Consider the following 22,620-nt stretch of genomic DNA (forward strand, 5'->3'; position numbering starts at 1 on the left):
GGGTCCCTTAACCACTGCATGAAAAATCGGATAACTAATACGCCAATAAATTATTCAGTTGGCGAAATTCATTATTGCTATTGGAGTACAAATCCCATCATTTCCATATCTCTTAAAACAATGCCTTATCTATCTATATGAAATGATTCCCGATTAGGTTTAGCCTTTTTAAAATCACCTAGTGTAGACCACTCCATTGGGGAGCTAACACTATTGATTTTAGATTGAGTGTATAACGTTATTAAAACTCTAATGAAAAATAAAATATTAAATATCTTGTCATTATAATCTAGACTCTTTAAATCATGCGTAGGGCCTTATTTTTAAAGATTTAATTATAATGAACATTTAATATTATTATTTTCATGAGACAACCATTCTTGTAATATTAAGACTCTTCAAATCATGCGTGGGGCCTTATTTTTGAAGATCTAATTACAATGATTTTAATAATGAAAGCCATGGGGTAATGTATAAAAATCCCCGCTACCACTCAATTTTTAATCATTCATAATTAGGGTTTTTTATTTTATTCATTTACATGATATAATGCATGCAAAACGTCTTGATTTTAATCCAATTAAATTTAGAAAATATTTGAACTTTAAATGATTTACTAATATTTAATTTGAGGCACACTTTAAAAATAATTTACAAAAATAATTTTTCGTTCCCCAATAAGTGCCCTCTAATTAATTAGTAATCAAAATCAATTAATTTTCTTAATTTAATTAATATAAATCAAGTCATTTAAATAAATATCATGGATCCAATGCATGAATAATAATTAATTAACAATTATCTATTCCATGCATGACATACATCACATAAATAAATTAATGGCAGATAAAGCAAATTAAATGGCCAATGGATTTAGCTTTTAACATTTAACTGCTCTAAGTATTGTGCGAGTGTCTTCAATCGGCTTGTCAACACCTGTAGGAAGCTGGTACGCGTCTGGTGAAGCAAAATAGAGCTTGGAATGCGCCCGGAGGACTACGCACGCGCTGGCACGCGCCAAAACAGGGCTACAGCACGTGGCACGTGCCTCCATGCCCCATAGGTCTATTGCAGCGCGTGGCACGCGCTCCCACGCTCTGGCTATTCCAAGAAGTACTGGCGCGTGTTCATCACGCGCCAGATGGCTGTTGGGCACATTGTCTTTCCCCGCGCGTGAGATCCACTCTCTCCTGGATTGGCAGCACCTTGAACCCTCCATGAACTGCGCTACACTCTATCTTTTCCAGCCACTGATGGAAATCTAAAGGCTAGTGATATGCGCGCATGTGAAGCCCGTCGCACCGGATTAGCCACCTCATCTCCAGCCCTGACCTATCCGCCGACCACCTTCCGGTCGCCGGAAAATCTCCGAATAATCCAGAAAAATTAATAAAAATTTTCAGAAATTAAATTTAAGCCTAAAAAATTCCAGAAAAATTCCGAAAAATTCGGAAAAAGTTCCAGAAAATTCCTGAAGCCTAATTTAACTCTCTTGGACTTTTTTGAAGTTTCATAGTATCCTTTGACGAAGATTACATGGTTTTAAAAATATTTATAATTTGAAATACAATGGAAAAAATTAAATTTCATCATTGAACTTTCAAACGGCTAAATCAAAGCCTTAATTACATTCATCCAAAGATAAAATTACATTTATTTAACCTATAAATTTCATCCATGGCCTAAACATACATCATCATCCATTCACAATTATACATACATCATCATGTATCAATATATATCAATATATTAACTCATACATCAACATACATCAATAAATAAATATATGCATATCAAAATTGGATCCATGAATGATGAATTTTGATAGAAACATGATCTCTAGTAATGAATCAAACCATGCTCTGATACCACTGTTGGGAAACGTGTAAGTTTTAAAAATTTTCGAGGGATTTTAATTCATAGATCTTGATTCATCACACAGAGACAAGTTTTATATAAAAATAAAATATGATGTATCATTCAATTAATAGATTGAATACTTACATGAAAAGTCTGAGTAAACCTTTAAATCTTTCCTCTAAAGTGAATGTTCTCACTTATTGTAAATCCCTTAGCAAGATGCCTTCTCCTTGGATCTCCATCTTCTTGGTAATTATTTTGCCTTTAGGAATCACTTATAAACCTCCATGAATGACCTTGGAAAACTAGGCTTGTGGGAGCCTCCATTAGATGAGAACACTAACCCTAATTTTCTAGAGAGAGAAAATATATTTCTTATTCCTTCTCATCCAAAATCACCCTAAAATATACATAGACCATGTATATATAGGCAACATAAAGATAAAAAAAAAAAATGAAATAATAAATCATTCTCAATCTCTAATTCACATATCTCAAATTCAATAGAATTCCAATATCAAGTTGGACTATGAGTGAGAATCCTTTAGGCTTATTATTTTATTGGGTACAATGAATTAATAATTGGCCCGGTCCATGGACCCAATTCAATTAATTCATAAATTAATTTCTACTCCACTAAAAGAAATTAATTGAATTCTAATTAAATAATAAATAACCTCTAAGTCAATATTGCACTTTGACCCCTCTATGCATAATTAGTTATCGGATATATAAAGCCATCAATCTAATTGCTTAATTAATATATTTATTTTGGTACCTTTGATTATTTCTGGCTCGATCACAATAAAATATTTGTTAGACAAAAATAATAATTTAAATAAATAAATATATTATAAATCATTTCGTCTAAAAACATACGAAGGCCTTCGAATTTACTTTGTGATCAACCATAATTAATACAAAATAAATACAAATAGTAAGATGCAAATATTGAAAATATAACCCTCTAACTATTAATTACATAACTACCTAAAGTGTCGGTTTAAGGATCCTGAAGAATCCGCCTTACAAATCAAAGTAATTATTAATTAATAAAAGAGTCTATATTTTTCTCATACGTAAGAATCAAATGACATGACGGTGATAGAGAGCAATTGCATACAACGGCTCTTGCAATATATCTCAACCTAACGCGGATCCAGTTTAAGTCTTAATTAATTATGAGTCCATCCATAATTACCGACTATGAACAATTTATAATTACTATTTATATTCATGTATTGATCGCCATCACATACATATGTAAATAACTCTTGTAATCAAGTGGACACTATCAATTTTATAATAAATCGAAACATAATACATTGAATTCACCAATTGTATAAAGCATAAATATTTCAGAAACGTCAGGAACATATGTCACTATAATGCAGATAGGAATTTGCTATGCCAGGGCATATAAATCCTAACACCTCCAACTTTCCAACTCCTCAAGCTCCCCACAGCGGGCAGCTTGGGGAGAAAAAACCTGTAGGAACCTCGGGCCCCTATCCCAAGTATTGCAGGAAACGAGAGGCCTTTGAGTTAGGGCAGGGCCCATTCGACTGGAGCGAGGCACCACCAAACCAAAAGAGTGAGGGGTAGCTACCCCCTCCTCTTATGAGCCCAGGTGCTCACATACCAGGCCCTAATAGTTCGAGATTCTTAGGACTTTCAGAGTAAAGTCAAGCAGGACCCAGTACTGCCATTCAGTGACTAGCCAGGTAATATTATTATCCATTAGGGACACGTGGCGTCCCTTGTGGCAGTGACTATCAACGTTATTATTCGGTACGGACACGTGTCGTCCCTTGTGACAGTGACTATCAGCATCCTCTAATTACATTGTCTTCTAATTAATCTGCTTTAGCGTTGTGTTCCCTACAGGAAGTAACATATATTCAAGTACAGTGAAAAAAAAATACATATATATATATATATATATATATATATTTCGGTGAATCTACTTACATATGTTTTGTTACTTGTAGCTTTTAATTCTGTTTGCACTTTGCACCCTTGTTGGTGCCTTTTTTTTTTTTTTTTTTTTTTTTTTTGTGGAAATTCAAGCAACATTGTCTGTGCTTGTTTGTATAGTTTCTTCCATCTAGATACTCACTCACCTTACCAAAAAAAAAGTAGTGATATTAATTTCATGTATTTAATTAGATATATCTTCCTCCTGTAGTTGATGTAATTCAGTAGCCCTAGCTACTAGGTTTTGACCACAAGGCATCAAGGTACCCCATGAAATTATAGGTAGCTCACAAGGCATATATATATATATATATATATATGATGTGGTGATATATGATTCCTATATATTGGACATCTGATGATGGAGAATATTCTCGTACTTCTCTTATACGATTACTGATATAGAATATGGTTTTTTATTAAACCAGTGAAGTATATACATATATATATATATAAAAACATGTATATAATATCTCTATCCGGTTGATATGTCAATTTCATGATAAGATCAATATATAATACAGTGCTATATGTATGTTGGAAATTTGAACCACTTGAGGCAAGATATATCTCTTTTACCACTTCTAATATTATGTACTATATACACCACCACTACAAAAATTATATATATATATATATATATATATATATATATATATATATATTGTCATGTTTAATTAATTAGGAGAGTGAGAAAAGTAGAAGAACTTATCTGCCTTTGACTCAGAGAAGGGAAGATCATTTATATCACAGTCCATTAATGACCTCCACTCATAATGTTGCTTGCCCAAATGAGCATCTCAGAAACAGCAGCACCATATATACATACTTCAGAGATGGAAAGACTGGTTGTAACAGAAGCAATAGTACCCAATCCTTCACAATCTAAATATGTGAAAGTTGTGAAACATCGCTACCATCACATATATATACACACACGCACACATATATATGTACTGGGTCATGGAAGAATCAGAAAGGGCGCTAGCTGCATATGGCACACAAAGACAGAATTGTTGTAGATGCAAAGAAGGCCACTGCCTTTGGAATACTCATTTGAGCAAGAAATATTACAAGGAGGATCCAAATGAATCATATGCATGGAAGGTATCTCTCTCTCTCTCTCCCTCTCTAAAAAGATGAATCTCACACATTTTCACAGGTAGGTATCCATGAATTAATGAGTAATGATAGTGCTGGTACAAGTCATTGTTATAAATAGAAGAATATAGAGAGATACCATGTTGACACGTAATTACCAAAATGCCAATTTCCCAACAAAAAGGTTGGTTACTGGTGCGTGGTATAGCACAACCCTAACTGGGAAATATGGGTTACACATTCAATGACTAAACTGCCCCTTCTTCATTTCTTTGTGTCCGTTGCTGAAAAGGGTATTTTGGGGAAGACCCAAACTGGGAAAGTTGGGGTACACATTCAATGACTAAACTGCCCCTTCTTCATTTCTTTGTGTCCGTTGCTGAGAAGGGTATTTTGGGGAAGAAAGATTTATCAACAGTGACGGGTGGTAGAGGATTTGGTTAGAGACACTTGACAGTCGGTTTAGACAATAGAGGAAATGGAATTGTAGTTGTTGATGGAATGGCAGTTCAAAGTCCATCAACCAAACTAGCAACAACTGATTAATTAGTCTCCTTCCATAATGACGGCAATAATGTATTAATTATTACAAGTATATCCACTACAAACTTTCCTTAGCCTTAATCCAATGTTCATGAAAATGGTATCTTTTTTTGATAAGGATGGCTATACCCGTATCTGAAGTTGTGGTCCAAATTTTTTGGGATTGTAATATCTTATTTTTTTGGATAATGAAATTCATATGTTTTACGTTAAATTACGTAAATTTGTGCATTCATGATTTATCACTAGTTTTCATTTTTAGTCTTGCGCACTCTCAAGTCATGAGTGGAATAAGTTAAATAAATAAAAATAAATATTAGAGACGTTATCGACCCAATCATTTGTTTGCTTAAAATATTATTCATGACATGTATTGAAATATGTATATAAATAATTTTTAAAGTATCTAAACTTGAACAAATTTCTTGACACGTAACCTACCAAATAAAATATTTATAATTTCAAAGCAAATACATGTGAACTCAACTTCTCCGGACTGACAGATGGTCGAAGAAGTTGTTAATATATGGTCAAAAGGACTTTGGATTTGTCATTAACTTCCGTGACAAAGGAGACATCGATAATTAAGAATTGCCCACAAATCAGGGACCTTGTATATGGATTGTTTTTTTGTTCTTTTTAAATTGAGGATTACAAAACTGGCTTCTAAGAAGAAGTCAAGACTGAGAAGCATATATCAGCCCTATGCATCGAGATATTAGAAGTCGCAATAATCAAATGACTTTGGCCAATATTTTTTTTACTCAATATGATTATTTTATCTACTTTAAAAGAACAAAATCATTTAGCTAGGTTTTTCCCTACTTGATTTGATCTTATGTGGAATTGGGTATGTGGAGGTGCCTTGTTGATGCAGATTGGAGCTATTATCTTAGTGAAAGCCTGACATTTGGTCACTCCAGTTGCTGCTCTTCTCTCTTGGTAGTTTCCATTCTAGATCGATGGTTCTTTCTCAACAAATCTGAAGCATGTTCTTTATTTTTCTTATTTTGCTTCATGATTTGTATGCCTTTATCGGCTTAGCTAATGCCTTGTACTGCAACTTTGGCTTGCCTTTGTGCCTTTCAAATGATAATAAAAAATAAAATAAAAAATTAGCTAGGTTTTCTTTTAATTATAAGCTATTGGATACAGAACTATAAACCGTCGTCGCTAAAACCCTACCCTACTCTTAAAAGATTTAACAAAACACATAATAATAATTAAGGATAATTACATTTGTCTTATTTGTAAATTGCGAACATTTTTTTATAGTTTTAAATATAACATTGACATCCTCTATTAGTGTTTACTTTGACCTGAAGGTGTTAAATAACTATTATACCTATTATACTTTTATTGTTTCTTAATGTAAAATATTTGTTTCTTTATGAATAAAATAACATTTTTAAGCTTTCTAAGGGAATTTTTGAATTTTATGTAAATATTGAGCATAACATTAATAATAAAGAGTGTCACATTTTATGACAGAAACATTAGTGTTACTCATACTTGAACTAGGGGAGGTCAGTGTCATATTTGAAATTAGTATATGGAAGTAGGATTGCAAAGTAAGGAGGGCTAAAAATAATTAAACTCATGATTGCTTAGTGTGTTGTCATCTATACTCTAAATACATAATTATCATGCATCAGTTATTCAATTAAACCCAATAATTTACAACTTTCTAACACATTTACACTTCCAAGCTCTAACGTATTTTCACAGTCAAGAAGTCATTGAAGTTTGCTTCATACAAGTATTAAAACTATAAGAATGAAAGATATATATGTTCCTTATTAATAAATTCACATTAAAAAGTAAGACCTATGTGCTCTGCCTCTGACTAGTTATTAATCCATTATATAGTAAATTACCTAATTTAACAAAAAATTATCAAGTCATCAATAAAGCCCTTTTTTTTATTTTTTTACTTTTATTTTATTTTTTTACAAAAATAAAATTCAATATTTCATTAGATTAACAATAATAATCCATGATATTTATCCACCTATGCCTTAGTGCCTTAAACATGAAGAGTTTAGGTCTTTTTCCATAGATTGACAATGTGTTTGATTTACTGGGCTGGGCCTTATTATATTTTATTATGGTTTATTTTGTGATTGGGCATGTCTATGGCTTGTGGGTTTGCTCATATTTAAGGTTTGACCTTTGTAAATTTTATAACTCTTTTTATTTATAGAAATACTATGGATTGGGTTGAGCTGATAGGAAGAGGAAGAGTAGTACATGGGCTTCTAGGAACAATAGTACTAAATTTTTTTTTTCAATTGGACCTGGGCTATAACCCAGGTTAGCCCATTGCTAGTTCCTCCCTTGTATGGAAGACTCATATTATTTATGCTTCGTTTGATAAGAAGGAACGAAGAAAGGAAGAGGGGTGGAGGGAAGATAGGAAGAAAATAAGAGGAGATAAGGAGAGAAAATATAATACGAATCATTTCTCCAAATATGAACGAAAGAGAGGAGGGAAGATAAGTGAAGCTATTATATAAGTTTTAAATTATAGTACTATCCTCCGTAAATTACAATATTATAGATATTGATAGGTATAATGGTAAAAAAATTAAAACCATCCTCTTTGCTCCTAAAGAGGACACTAATTTGTGAGCTTTTTCCCTTCTCTTCCATCTAACCATTTAACCGAACAAAAAAAGAGAAACACATAATCGATCAATTCTTTTCTCTCTTCCATCCAAATTTTTTCCTTCCCACCGAAGGAAGCATTAGGCAATCTCCAGATGAGGTAAGGTAGTTATCCGTAATAATTACAAAGCAAATATATCCCAAATAATTGCAAAGCGGAGACAACATTATGCGATTTGACATTCTTTTTTCTATTTTTTTCCAAAATAATTAATCGAGATTAGAGTAATTAAGACTTATAGTCCCATAGTATCTCTTTTACTTAAAAGGTTCATGGTTCAACTCTTACTTTAAATATATATAAAAATAAAATCCTTAAGTGCAGAAGAAAATTGACATACCCCAACCCAATTTACACTATTTAATAAATTGAACAAATTGTAATGTATCTAACCATCTGCATTAATCTCACTCAACATGACATCATCATATATCAGAGTACCTGCTTAACAGTTTACAATTTAAAACAAAATATAGGCCTGTTATGCAAATTCTGACAAGCTAAAACGTTAACGACAAGTTACACTATTAAATTCTACTACATGTACATCTTAAACAAAAGACGTTCCATTGTTCTTTTTCCCATTCCTACTCAAGATTCTAAACCTGGTAGTAGCGACCCAACCTTGTACCTGAAAATATAGATATGGAAGGAGTGAGCTTAAAGCCCAGTGAATGCAACACTACAATATCAGAGTAATATAAACAAATATTATCTGACAACTTCAATTTAACTTCATTACATATATCTTCCAATTTTACAAGCATGTAACATATAATACTCTCCTTCTAGGTCAGAGTATGGACCTTATTTAAATATAGTACTCTCCTTCTTGGCCAGAGTATGGACCTTATTTAATGTAGTACTCTCTTTCCAGGCCAGAGTATGGAACTTATGTAATATATTACTCTCCTTCCAGGCCAGAGTATGGACCTTATATAATATATATAAGCAATTCCATATCAAATAAATATCTTCGATACTTCAACATACCCATTCAAGTATAAATTTCTAGTGAGTACACTCACCTTGGCTACTTTTCAAATTATTTAATTATCCTTCCGTATGGTTGTACCTTCCGTTTCCTTCTTCTTGCGTATACAACATTATAACCAAGTTATATTTATTTTCTAAAGAGAATTAAATCACAATCATCACCTCAATTAAAATTCTCAAACTTTATACACACGTTTTGGCTAAATTCAAATCACATGCCTTAATATAAATTTTCAGCTTGAAAACTCCAAAGAAATAACCATAACCATGGTATCACTTTACACAAAGCAGCCTTTGAATAAATTAAAAAATATAAAATAGCTGATATACAAACTAGAACAGGTAATTGTATTAATTATTACTACAAGTTAAGTAATAAACTTTCAATATAGAATAAAAATATAAAACCCCTCACCTGTACTTGAGTTCAATAACAATTTAGTGAGAAAAATCCTTTTCTTTTCTATTCCCTTTCTTTTTATTTTTGTTCTCTCTTCCGACTCTGATTGTATTGCACTGTTTGTGGTATATTTTGTTGTGTTTCCAACAAAACGATAGTTTTTTCGAAGGCAATTCCAACAAGCTGTAAAGGTAACTTTAATCTTATACATATCTAAATATATTTTCTACAACTACTTGTCTATGTTCGGTCCATTCTTGTGCTGCCAGCCACTTGACACTCATCCTCATCCATCAACATGATAATTGCAATTATATCTAATATATACCAGTAACTATGTAGTGCAGCCACCACCTCAAGAGTTTTATTAAAGCACAAAACTTTTAGTCTTGGAAAGTGTACACGTAATCACATGAGTTGTAAAAATCTAGTCTCCTGGAATGGAGATTATCAATTAACTTGTATGTGCCATGTGTCACCCCAAACTTATTACCACTTCATTCCTTACGTGCATATATAATTATATATATATGCTCCCAATAGTATACTACCTCTCAAGCTTCGGGAGAAAACTTTAATCATCAAAATAATATAATAGCACATATACTTTACATTACCACCTCATAAACACACATCCAATTACCTTCGGTACACACACACTGCATTACTAAATAAAATGGGTGTCACAGATTCCTCATTTCTTTTCTTTCATTTAAATTTTTAAATCAATTAAATAAGTAAATTTAAGCTCAAATAACCATTAAATAAATTCACAATAATAAATAAAGGACTAATAAAAAAATTCTGGATATGACAAAAATCCTGAAAAGCTTTAGAAAGAAAATGCTAGAAGCATCCATTTAAATACAAAACAAATCACAAAGTAAAAATTAAAGGCAAATAAAGGATAGAGTAAAGGGTAAGAGATTGACCCCAGTTTTTTTGGCTTGGAAATCATATCGGGAAAATATCATCTAACAAGGGAAAAAATTACGGAGACTTTTATAGTCTCCAGTGAAACAATTCACTATCTTCCAAGCAAAGTACAACAGACTTTGATTTAGGCTCACAATCACTTCATTTTACCAAGAAATAGTTGTTGACGTATTTCTGACTTTGCGACTCTCCTGTCCAAACGCTCTAACTTCAGACTTACTCAGATTAAGGAGTAACTTCAGACCCGTCCAAAAGTTATATTCGAAAATGGATCGGCGAAGTTGAACAGGTCTGTTTTTGACAATTTTGAGCTCAAGAATTTCAAGAATTGAAGAATAAGTTTGAAGTTTAGACCGTTTGGACCGATCCATTTTGGTAGATGGAAGGATTGACGGGTCTAAATCCGAATCCTTGAGTCTACCAAATCTTAGACCGATTCAGACTTGGATAGAGGAGTAACTTTTGGATTGGTCCAAAACTTCAGACCCGTCCAAAAGTTGGACCAATCTATTTTTGGCAGCCTAAGATCTTTTGTTTTTAAGAATTTTTAACAAACTCAAATATTTCTTTAGTGTTAAAAATATACTAAAATGAACTCATGTGCTCACATACCTTTAACTAATATATGATATTCTCAACCAATTGGAATATGCTTTCACTTTTTCCCATCCTTTTAATTAACACCAAGACTCGAGATTAAAATTCAAAAGTACAACCCGTTCGGATTGGTTTTGACATTAAAATTTGTTCAACCACACACTTTTGTAACCTTATTAATCTGGACAAAAAGAAAAAAAAAAAAGAAAAAAAAAAATGGAATAGTTTTATATGAGCAATGATATATTGGCAACAAGTGTTAATGTAAATGTTTATAGCTACAAAAGTTTTCGTCATTTTGATATGATGCTGTTTAACAGTAACTGCATGTGAGTTGGACTTTTTCAGGGACAAATGCTTTTCATGGCAATTATTTTTCTTGACAGAGCTTTTCCTTTTTTGTGAGGAATGGATTTGATGGTGTAGTGGTGCGGTGAGTCTCTGTCTGACAGTTTCAGGGACAAATGCTTTTCATGGCAATTATTTTTCTGGACAGAAATTTTCCTTTTTTGTGAGGAATGGTTTTGATGGTGTAGTGTGCGGTGAGTCTTTCAGGGACAAATCCTTTTCATGGCAATTATTTTTCTTGACAGAACTTTTCCATTTTTGTGAGGAATGGTTTTGATGGTGTAGTGTGCGGTGAGTCTCTGTCTAACAGTTTCATAAAATAAAAAATGGTGATCTCATTAGTCTTCTTATCCAAAATTTGAGGGTGTAGGTCAATATGAAACTTAACATCTTGTAATAGTTGATGCAAAATGAAGAAATAATAGGAGTTTTTTCTTTCTTATTATTATTATTATTATTATATATATATATATATATATATATATATATATATATTTTAATATGTGTTTTGAATTTTAGTAAGAGTCTCTCCTATTTGTGAAATTATTGATTTGACTCAAAAATAACAAACTCCTCAACCCTCTCTCTCTATAATCCTTTCTTCATTCATTCTCGTCTTCCAATTTCTGATCTAATTTTTGTTTATTTCAATTATTTCAGTTAAGTTTATCCTTCATATACTTTAATATTGTTCAACACACCCTTCCCCCTCAAAGTATTTTTTGACTCCGTCACTGCATCGCTGGAGTATACTCAAACCATTCACTTCCTTTTGTAAGAGAAAGTTCTTAACCACTTGTGCCAATGTTTGGTAAATTAATATTTCTCAAAAGTTAGAATGTTGAACTTTTACAATTTATAGCAATTTACCTTGCAGCTGTGTAAGTCGACAATACTGATGGTTAATAAATAAATATAAATAAAATTAGTGCTGTCGTTGTAAATAAAAATTAAGTTTCATAATTTTTTTAAATGAATATTGTTCTTGCGTTTCACATATACTCTAACGTACTCTCACTTCAATGCTCCGTTTTTGCTCTTGTTTCCGATCTCAATATTTATATCTTAAATTTATCGCTTTGACTCTCATTCCACTGCATGTGAGTTAGTGTAGATGATCTTTTCATGCCGACAACCCTCCAATGGAAAGAAATTTAGGGGCACTGGTCCCTACTGCAGGAATTAACTCTAATTGTGGGCCTAACTTGCTGTAAGTTAATGGCCACAAAATAATGGTGCACCGGAGAGGATCCACAGGCCACACTACACTCCGGTGCTGACCCCAAATGTTTCACAAGTTGGAGACAACGATATCAACATAAACAAGGGGGGAAAAGTTTTTACATTTGTCCTTTGCGTGGTTTCGAATAAAAACAAGTGGGGAAAAGTTTTTACATTTGTCTTTGCGTGACTTCGAATAAAAAATTTGTTTTGTGGACACACTCATCAATTATTACTACTTCTAATCATCATTTCATCCCTTAAATGATGAGTCTGGCACTACTCCAACCTTTATCTATAATCTATACACATACGTGTGGTGTGGGGTATCAACACACACACGTGTATTATATTCACTTACAAATCTAACATTATGTTTGATCGAAATTGAATATTATGATGACAAGGCAGTGGTTATTAGGCCTTTAATTTTTTTTTAAATGATCAGAGACTCAGGAGTTGCCTCTTTGGAGGCATGTGTATATGAATATCAAAAAAAAAAAAATTAAATATTATGACATTTAAAAGTTGAATTTTCAATGTTAATTGTAAATTCTCATTTACATTTTTAATGAACTGAATTAAATAAACAATCCACACCCATAAACCAAACTTTTTAATTGATAAATGCATGGTCCTCCACTCATCAACTAAACTTTTCACAAGCCAGGAGACTTGGCCTTGTTTAAGCCCTAATCTTTGGGAACATGCTGTACGGTTGTGATGAGAATGGTATGGAAACATTAAACAATGAATTTGTCGGTTTTATATGGGCTTTTATATGTGCCATGTGCAGTTCAATTTCCATCCTCGGACCACCGAAGGGTTATAGTTCAGAAGTATCTCCTCCTCTGTCTGGTGGTATCTCCAGTAGAAGATTCGGCTCTCGATAGTACTATAGTTGTTTTCCAAATAATGCTCTAACAAAAGAAATTTTTCTTTTTAAGAATAAATTGATGGGCCTAATTTGACTTGAGAGGTGGGCTGATATATATAATACAATCAATGATCAGACAGAGACCATAGTAGAGAACTAATGCTTTGAAGTGGGTAAAGTAAACATAAGTTTTTAAGTACAATACAAAACAGTGAAGATCACAAATTGCCTTCACATACATGTTCTACTCTTTTGCTGTATCACTTTGAGAAAATGGTTGTTGCAAAATAACAGCCTACATCAGATAATATTGCTCACAAGGTGGGACAATGAGAAAGAGGACATACATGCAGAAGTTATCGACATCCCAGTTCAGCTCTTCCTTCGTCACTGATAGTCTCATTTCTACAAAGCTTCTGAAGATCTATGTAGCCTATAATGGTGTCCTCAAAAACTACATCTTCCAGCTGCGCTTCATCAAAGGTGGAACCCGACAGTACTGTGTTCTTAAATGAAGCTCCTTGGAGGTTGGCTTTCCCGAAATTAACCCGATCTAGAACAGCATTCGTGAAGTCCGTGCCTGCAAACAATCGGAAATCCCTCTGTCAATCCATAGAAACTAATTGGACGATGTTTTTGTACATTGGGAAATTTCAAATAAAATTACTAGGACATTTAGTGGGAATTCTGTTTGTTTTACATGTCCTTATGGCCAATATTGTATTAATAGGAGCAGCACAACTTCATGAAAGAAATAGGCCTCCAAAAGGCTTCTTGCTTATTTCGTTTTTGGAATTAGTAGTAAAAGAAGAAATGTGTGTTGTAGCTCTCATTGATCAAGAAATGGGTGAAAGATGAGTAAAATATAGAAACCTCAACAGGACCGGAAAACTATATGTTCAAAGCAGACACTTGTTAGATTAGCTTCTCTCTGGACCAGAGAATAAATCTGTATTGCAGGCTCTTGGCGGCACAAGCCTTCAAGAAACGTGTGGGTTGGATATTAAAATGACAGCAATGGACACCTTACAGTTCTCTCTACTTCCCTAAGTCCTAACTTATCAAGGTAGTATCATCATCATCTTAGCAGCTTTAGCCTACTCAGACTTCCAAATCCAGTAATCAAGTGATATTATACACTACCAACATTTTAATGTAACGTGTACTTCACATGGGGGCACTTGGCATGCTGTGAAAATTCTACCACTCTCTCTTCCATAACATTTTAACCACGTCCATTTTTTTCCTTTTTCCCTGGTTCATTTGTTCCCCTACATTTCCCATTTTCAATAAGTCCATCATCATTACATGTGGGAATGGTTTTAATAATTTCATAAAATGTCAGTCATTTCTGCTAACAAAGAAGGAAAATAAACCTCTTTGTTTCAGTCCTTTTATATTATCCTCTCAGGGTATGTATCACCTTGTTTATTTCCAGCCTACGAGGGGAGCTGAAGGGAAAGAATTTTCATGTATGTATATGCCAAGAAAGGTGACGGAAAGTTGGAAACAAAAGGGAACAGTTCTAATGATAGGACATCCAATCAAGCCAGTTTCACTGTGGTTGTGAAAATTTTCAGTTGGAAGTAAAATTGCAGACATATAAATAATGCATGCATGGAGAAACACAATGATCTGCGAACCAGGAGAAAAGTTTCACCCAGGAAAAAAAAAAAAAAAAGTGGGAATGTCTAAAAATGTACCCTTGAAGCTAGCTCCAACAGCATAAGCCTTTGACATTACCACCTCTGACATGTCTGCACCATCAAACTTAGCACCTGACATGAGCGCTGCTGCAAGAGACTTCCCCTTGAGATTGGATTTCTCATTTGTGAAATCGCAAAAGCGGAGATCAATTGGTTTGTCATAAACACCATTGGCTTGACCTATTGTGTTACCCACGAATGCGCGCTCACACCGGTCAGGATCTGTTGACAAAGGAGGCAGCCTCTGCAAGGCAATCATAAAAAAAATATTCTATTGTAATTGGTATAATCATTGAGAGAGTGGATATATTGAGCTAAAGTAATATTAAAAACTAAGAAAAATGAGAAAGGAAATAAATAAATAAATTTATTTCAAGGCGAGGATGGATCTACAGCTATGAAGAAGAGGACCTCGTAGAGTTAACCAGAAGCAGGAAAATAATGAGAATCCTACAAAGATTGATAAGATAAAATTGTGAATGGACAGAGGCTATTCAGTATGGGTAATGACTAACGTGGGAATGTTTAAGATGTGGGATTGTATTCAAAACATTGCTTTTTATTTGATTACTCCATTTTATTTGATTACTCCATTCCTGAAGATAGATTATTGCCTCAAAATTGCCATGAAAACATAATGGACTGATTAAATTTTGATGGGAAATTATGTCTAAATTCTGTGAATAAAATTTCAAGGATTGCACATAAAAACTAAACAACCATCCATCTTTGATGATGTTGAAGGCCGGTTGCTTATGCCCAATGTCAGGCGAAGATTAAAAAGAGCAAATCCTAATTTTTTTTTCAGAACGCCAACATGAAAAACAAATTCCAATACCATTACATGGTACATTGTAACTGCCTGCAAGGGAGTGTAGATTGAAGGATAATCAAGCACAACTCAACAAATCCTTTTCCCAACTACTTGGGGTCAGCTACATGAATCTTATTTTTTCCATTCCGCTCTTATCCGAGGTCATAGCCTCAGTCAATTTGAGAGATAATGAAAGAATATTGAAAAATTAAAATGCTACAAGAGAAGTTGCAAAGGGATTGCGTGGATGGGTGTCTCTTTTAAGAAATTTATAAATAGAATTGCAACAGTTGGAAGAGATGAATTTTCCATAGGTACAAGTAATGCTGTTCCCTTCCTACGTTCTTTTCGTCAAAAAAGAAAATCTAACATGATGTTTGAAAACTTCAGTTGCAATTGTCAAATATATTATATTTTTCCAAGATCCACATGCAATTTATGTTTCAAATATGGATTTATCCAAGAAAGCTCTATTAAGAATGATGGATCCTTGTTTCCTAGATTAGAGAACATAAAGCTACAAAATTTATATAGGCTTATAAGTTTTCCCATAATGCAAGCAGGAAAATTAACAATTTAAACCTGATTAGCAGCAACTAAAATTAACAATTTATATAGGCTTATGTTTCCCGTAAAAGACTGATATCTAGTGTTTCATTTAACTGTGAAATGGAACAGGAAATATATATATATATATATTAATTTAAACCTGATTAGCAGCAACTACAGGTGAGGCAGTGGTGACGGCCCAAACAGCAAGAACGCCACAAGCTACATTTCTAAGTTCCTTGAAATGGAATGAACTTTCCTCAATTTTGGAACCATCCCTAACAGCTGTTCTTACATGAAGAAAACATAAATGACATTTCTTAGTTCAAGGTTGTCCAGTTTAAATTCTGAAGGCAAAGTCACAAAACAAGCTGAACATAATTGAAGAAAGTAATACATATATCAAACTTTCAGTTCCTACCATGTTTTCCATGTCCATTAAATCACTTCAAGACCCACCCCCAAAAAAAAAAAAATTTTGATTAGTCAAAAAAAGGGAATTCTGCTTTTCATTTATTAAAAAACCAATGTTTGATACTCTATTCTCTGCTCTAAATTCCATCTCCCTAAAGGGGGAAAATTTTAATTTTATTTATTCATTAATGGAGATAAGGCTATGCAGCTGTCAACGTTTATGTCACATAGTACAGCAAAATATCAAACAAATTATCGGAGCATAATCACAAATTATGCACAATTTGAAATTTTCATGGAAACATAAGAAGATGTCATCTCTCAAACAATTTCCAAAGTAGTAGGTATATAAACAAATAAACAACTACTTGAGCAATGCGTATACTCACTCAGAAACAAAATTGAGCTTCATACAGATTAGACCCATGATTGCAATCTCTATAGAGTACAAGTAACTAGTAGTATATATGCGATTATATTTATATATGTGTGTGAGATATCACTATATATGTAACTAAGGATATAAAAAGAAATGGAATTCGTGGAGGAATTTGGGGTTCTTACAGGAGGAAATGATTCGGATCGGCGAGTGAAGTTCCGGCACCGGAAAACGGGCTCGTTTGGTTGAGGAATGTTGCGGAGAGAATAGGTTTCGTGAGATGGGAATGGAAAAGCTCGCCATTTTGGGTTTCTTTTTCTGTGCGTCTCAGTTTTTGAAGTCTTGTGTGAACAGTGTGATTATCCATCCACGTTTCCAGAACGACCGTACATATCTCTTACATGGCATGACACCTCGGACTGTGTTTTTCTTGGCCATGTTTGGACGCAGAGTTCACAACTAATTTATTCTACTACTATCGTATAATTATATATATGTACGCATCGGTAGTAAGTGAGAACCAACTATAAAATTAGGTTTCTCTATCTATTTTTTTTTATTTCTTTTTATATATTTTTTTTTCTTTTGCATTCTCAATTTTATAATTATAATAAACATGAAATTAATTATTTATTAATCAAATTATTCAAATATGTAGATTGTTGAAAAAATTGGGATTCTTATTTAAGAGAAAGATGACTCAAAATATAATTTAAAATTTTTTTAAGTGAATTATATTTTTATTTAATTATTCATACATAAAAATTGGTTCAGAAAATTAGCCCCTAAAACTTTTGTCAAACAGTTTTATTTGGATTCAGATTTTACCATAAATAATTTTTTTTTTATTTTTTTTCTCAATCATACCATGTATTCTTTAAACAAAATTGCTTTCAGAATACAAAGTTAAATTTCCATATCATCCGTCACAAAATTGTCATGTCATCTACAATGTAATTCAAGTTATTTTTATGATACCCATATATTTTCTATCATGACGATAGTGATCACATACTCACAAATTCACAATCCATCTTCAGGTATGCAGTCTCCTCAATCCATCTTCAAGTATGTATCAGAAAATGTGTATGTATTCGGTGATACATAGGCGTTGATAACGCAATTTAAGGTTTAACTCTAATCAGTTTAGGTGATTATTCAATTAAGTATATTTAAAATTTTAACGTAGGATAAATTTTCAAATGAAATAGACATCACTTATTATTACATGTTGAATACTGAAAATATAAAAAAATATTTATTTTTTATTTACCACTTAAAAACATCATATTTTAAAATTTTGAGTACTTAACTTTTAATTGGAAAATGATAGGGTTACCGAATGATTTTCTCGAATAAGTCCTGAATCTGACGTATTTTTATCCACCTCATCTACTTAAATAGTTTTCAAAAAATAATTGTTTAACACGTGAAAAGTATAGCCAACCACGTCAAATTCGGTGTTAATTCAAAAATTCCTTTTCGATTTCTCTATCATTACTCCTTTTAATTTTACCAAGTAACGTCTAAATTCCATTGAATTTTGCTACTCTATGATAAAAACCACACTTATCCGACTCAATACGACACAAGAATCATCTCAGTTGAATTTACACATTGTTTAATTGTTAAAAAAATTAATGTGAGATATTTTTTCAAAGGTTAATGTCTTACATTTTTTTTTTTTTAAACATAATCAAATATTATAAATACTAAGATAAAAGATCCTTTTGAAATACATTTGACAATCAAAAAAGCCACACTTGCCACTACAAATCACATATCCTTTGACGAAGAGCCCATTTACCCATCGCATGTGCCGCTCTATTGCATAAACGTGGGCACCAAACCAACTTAAACCCCAAGTTTTGATAAATCAATCATTGGATATATTGAATAATGACTGAACATAAAAGGTCTTTAAAGGTAAGATTAATCACTGATTGACAATCACACTCAACATCCACATTTGAATACCCCCACTAACCAAGAAGTTTCAAACCATCCCTGAGTACTAGAGCCTCTGCAACCTCTGCCTGCTCACATCTTGATAAAACACTGTAGCCACCTTGACAGCTTATTCACAATGATTACGGAGTACCAAACCACCCCCACTAAAACCAGTTAGCTTATGAAATGATACATCTGTATTCAATTTATATCTACCAAGAGCAAGACTAATCCAACTATTAGTACGAGGATTACCACCACCAGTGGGCGATGCATTAGCGGTTTCCTCTGACAAAGTGCCACTGAATTCATTAAAGAAGAACACCGCTTTTTCCATAATCATCACTGGATCCCATTCAATTTTATTAAAAACCAAGTCGTTTCGTCCTTTCCAAATCTGCCAGCTCAAGAAAGATGCCAAGCTCATAAGACGATTAACCTCGTGATAATCTTTCCAAAGGCTTTGCATTTCACACCACTTGGTATACCATGTTTGGCACTTACCTATGAAATGAAGCCTCAAGGGACTAAGTTTCCAAACCAATCAAGCTCTAGGACAATCAAAGAGCACATGACATACTGTTTCTTCTTCCTCTCCACAAATTACACAAGAAGCTTGATTAACCAGACCTCTCTTCTTAAGATTCGACAATATTGGAAGGCGTTCATGGCAGCACTGTCAAAGGAAGAGATGAATTTTCCTCAAAGTTGGTGGCCACCAAATTTGCTTCCAAATGGTCTCTCTACTTGGTTGGCTGCTGGAACTTGCTTGACAATGATTGATGTCTTACAATTAATCAAGTCATATTAGATATTATTTTCTAAACTATACCTTTAAAGTATCTTAAATTTTTGAATCGACGTGAAACATCTTAAATTATCTATAATTTAACTTACTTTAAGCAATAGTTTTCGTGGAGGATCAAAATCTCTCAAATAAATCCAAGCTCTAATTTAAGTTTAAATTAGATTCATACTATTGATCTGCATTTCTTCTGACTATTAAATTTTTTAATATTCATAATAATAATTTAAGTTAAATTCCGATTAGACTTAGTTTTTTTTTAGTACTTCTCCAATTTACAAACTCAACTTTAAACTTTTACTTTGAAATGTAAAAAATACAATTAAATTTCAAACCCCAATAATCTGAATGGACTTAAGGTTAAATTCTTATTCTTATTATTATAATTATTTTAACCAATATAAAAATCCATCAAATTCTACCTGATTAGACTCGGGTTGGTAAGCCATTGGACTCGAGTTGGCAAGCCGTCCAAGTTCCGCCCCTGCTCTCAATTTGACAGTTTGACCAACTTCTCCTCTCCTTGTGTTCACTTCTCTCTCTCTCTACAGTCCACACACACTTTAAATTCTCTCTTTCTTGGGTTCCACTTTCTCTCTCTAAAACCCTTCCTCGATCAAACCAAAACCTAGGGTTCTTGTATCAAAGAAGATGGAGAATTCAAGCTTCTTATCGTACGAAAAGCTGGATCGCCTCGCCAATTGGGTGGGCATGAGCGTGGCCTCGGCGTTCTTTGCTTCTCTCGAACGTTTCCAGTGCGTGAACCTCAACACCTCCGATGATGAAGACGAAGACGATCTCCCTTTTATGAAGATCAACAACGACGACACCAAGAATCTCAACTCCGTCGATAACCTCCCTGTCTGATCACTCGGTGTCGATCCTCATCGGTATATTGATATAGATATGTATGTCTCTTCATATATGAATTTCATCTTCAATATATCGTTTATAGTATGGAGTCGAATTGAACTCTATTGGGTAAAATGAAAAGAGAAAGAATCAAAAAGGGTTTATTTGGATTGTTTGATTTCTTGTTGGAATTGTTGTTATATGGATTGAATGTGTTTTTATCCACATTGTATGTACTCTAATTGAAAAGGGTCGAACTGAAATGGGTTTTATTGATCTGGATTTCTTAATGTTCGCTTTGTACTCTACATCAAAAGTATGCAAAATTGACCATTTTCCTTGATCTGTTGCCCTCGTTAGTTTATTTATTTTATTTATTTATTTATAGGTAAATTCTCTCACTCACAAACACACACACTAATGCCCTAAGTGGACTTGAACCCCCAACTTTCCATTTGGAAGGAAGAGGAGAGAGAACTTGAACTAGAAGCTCGGTGGTCTTAATTATTTGGGTTTTATGTGGATTGTTAATGAACAATGTTGTATAGGATTCAATTTGTAAGTTTTCCGCATTAGGCATGGATTATGCATAGAACACTTTATGTAGGCGCAAGACATAAGAGTATTTGCAAGAGTTTGTAGTTTGTTTCTTGATTGGTGTGGGAGTTGATTTGATAGACAGAAAAAGAATCAACAATGTGAAAGAATAAAAGATGGGGGCTGTATCTGAAAATGCACACGAACGCTATGCATTCTCCAGGACCAGGAGGCCATGTCTGGGGGGCTCCTTGAGCCCTGTGGCCAGTCATGGTATGGAACATGAGCATGAGATTCAATATGGGCTTGGCAAACTGTGTCGTATCATAACATTGCCATGACCTTGTCGGAGATTTTGGATTGTGATATAGCTCAGGGATTAGGATATAGTCCGTTGAGGTGATAGACGCTTCTATAGTGTAAGCCTTGCTAATGACCGAAGAGGTCAAGCAATAACTAGAACTCCGCCAGCATGACATGGGATTGTGCCAGTCTTGCGTTGTGGTTTGTAGTGATCATTTCTACATGAGGTAGTGCAGGTTTACCTCATTTTTTTCTATTAATGGGAAACTTGGGGATTTTGTGGGTTGAAGACTTGAGTTGAGGTTTCATGACAAGATGATCGGTGCATCTTGGTAATGTCCAGATGAGGGGGATTTTATTTATTTATTTATTTATTCTGGATGAAGAAAAACCCACTGCTTGTAAGTCCTTTTTCTGGTGTGTGGTCTTTGACGCTATGACTCATCCATAGGCTCTCAGATCTCCCTTCTCTCTACTCTCTGAATCATTTCTCCATTACTTTTCAAGCCTTCTTTGGCATATTGCACGGACCCCTTCTACAATTAGTTGTGCCTTGAAGTATTTTTAGGTTTTCGGATTCAACTGTAGTACGTGCTAATTTTGTTGTTACACAAATATGAGATTGGACTAACAGAGTTCCCTCTGATACAATATTGTGGGTATTAGTCCATAGAAGTTCATGCTAACCCAATTTGGGCATCCTCTAGAATTTGAATGGGAAATCTTGGCATTTCTCATAGCAATTGTCACTTGATGTGAGAGCACATCGCCTTAATGGAGGCAACAT

The 22,620-nt window shown here is 33.5% G+C and overlaps 1 protein-coding gene and 1 long non-coding RNA gene across 2 annotated transcripts; both read right to left on the bottom strand.

Moving 5' to 3' along the window:
• Positions 1–749: 749 nt before the first annotated feature.
• Positions 750–5,293, bottom strand: LOC132312778 (uncharacterized). The gene is made up of 2 exons (XR_009483327.1): positions 2,005–5,293; positions 750–1,366 (listed from the first exon to the last, which is right to left on the bottom strand). It is a non-coding gene; the product is annotated as an uncharacterized LOC132312778 (long non-coding RNA).
• Positions 5,294–13,670: 8,377 nt separating this feature from the next.
• LOC132312779 (thylakoid lumenal 17.4 kDa protein, chloroplastic) lies at positions 13,671–17,738 on the bottom strand. Its single transcript, XM_059811281.1, has 4 exons — positions 17,572–17,738; positions 16,754–16,878; positions 15,228–15,474; positions 13,671–14,104 (listed from the first exon to the last, which is right to left on the bottom strand). Exons 1-4 carry the CDS (start codon positions 17,687–17,689, stop codon positions 13,881–13,883), a joined length of 714 nt encoding a protein of 237 aa, XP_059667264.1. The 5' UTR covers positions 17,690–17,738; the 3' UTR covers positions 13,671–13,880.
• Positions 17,739–22,620: the final 4,882 nt, after the last annotated feature.

The sequence above is a fragment of the Cornus florida genome, unplaced genomic scaffold (assembly GCF_030987335.1).
Source record: "Cornus florida cultivar Cherokee Brave unplaced genomic scaffold, ASM3098733v1 CherokeeBrave_3.0.0_Hap2_Chr06, whole genome shotgun sequence".
Lineage (NCBI taxonomy): Eukaryota > Viridiplantae > Streptophyta > Magnoliopsida > Cornales > Cornaceae > Cornus > Cornus florida.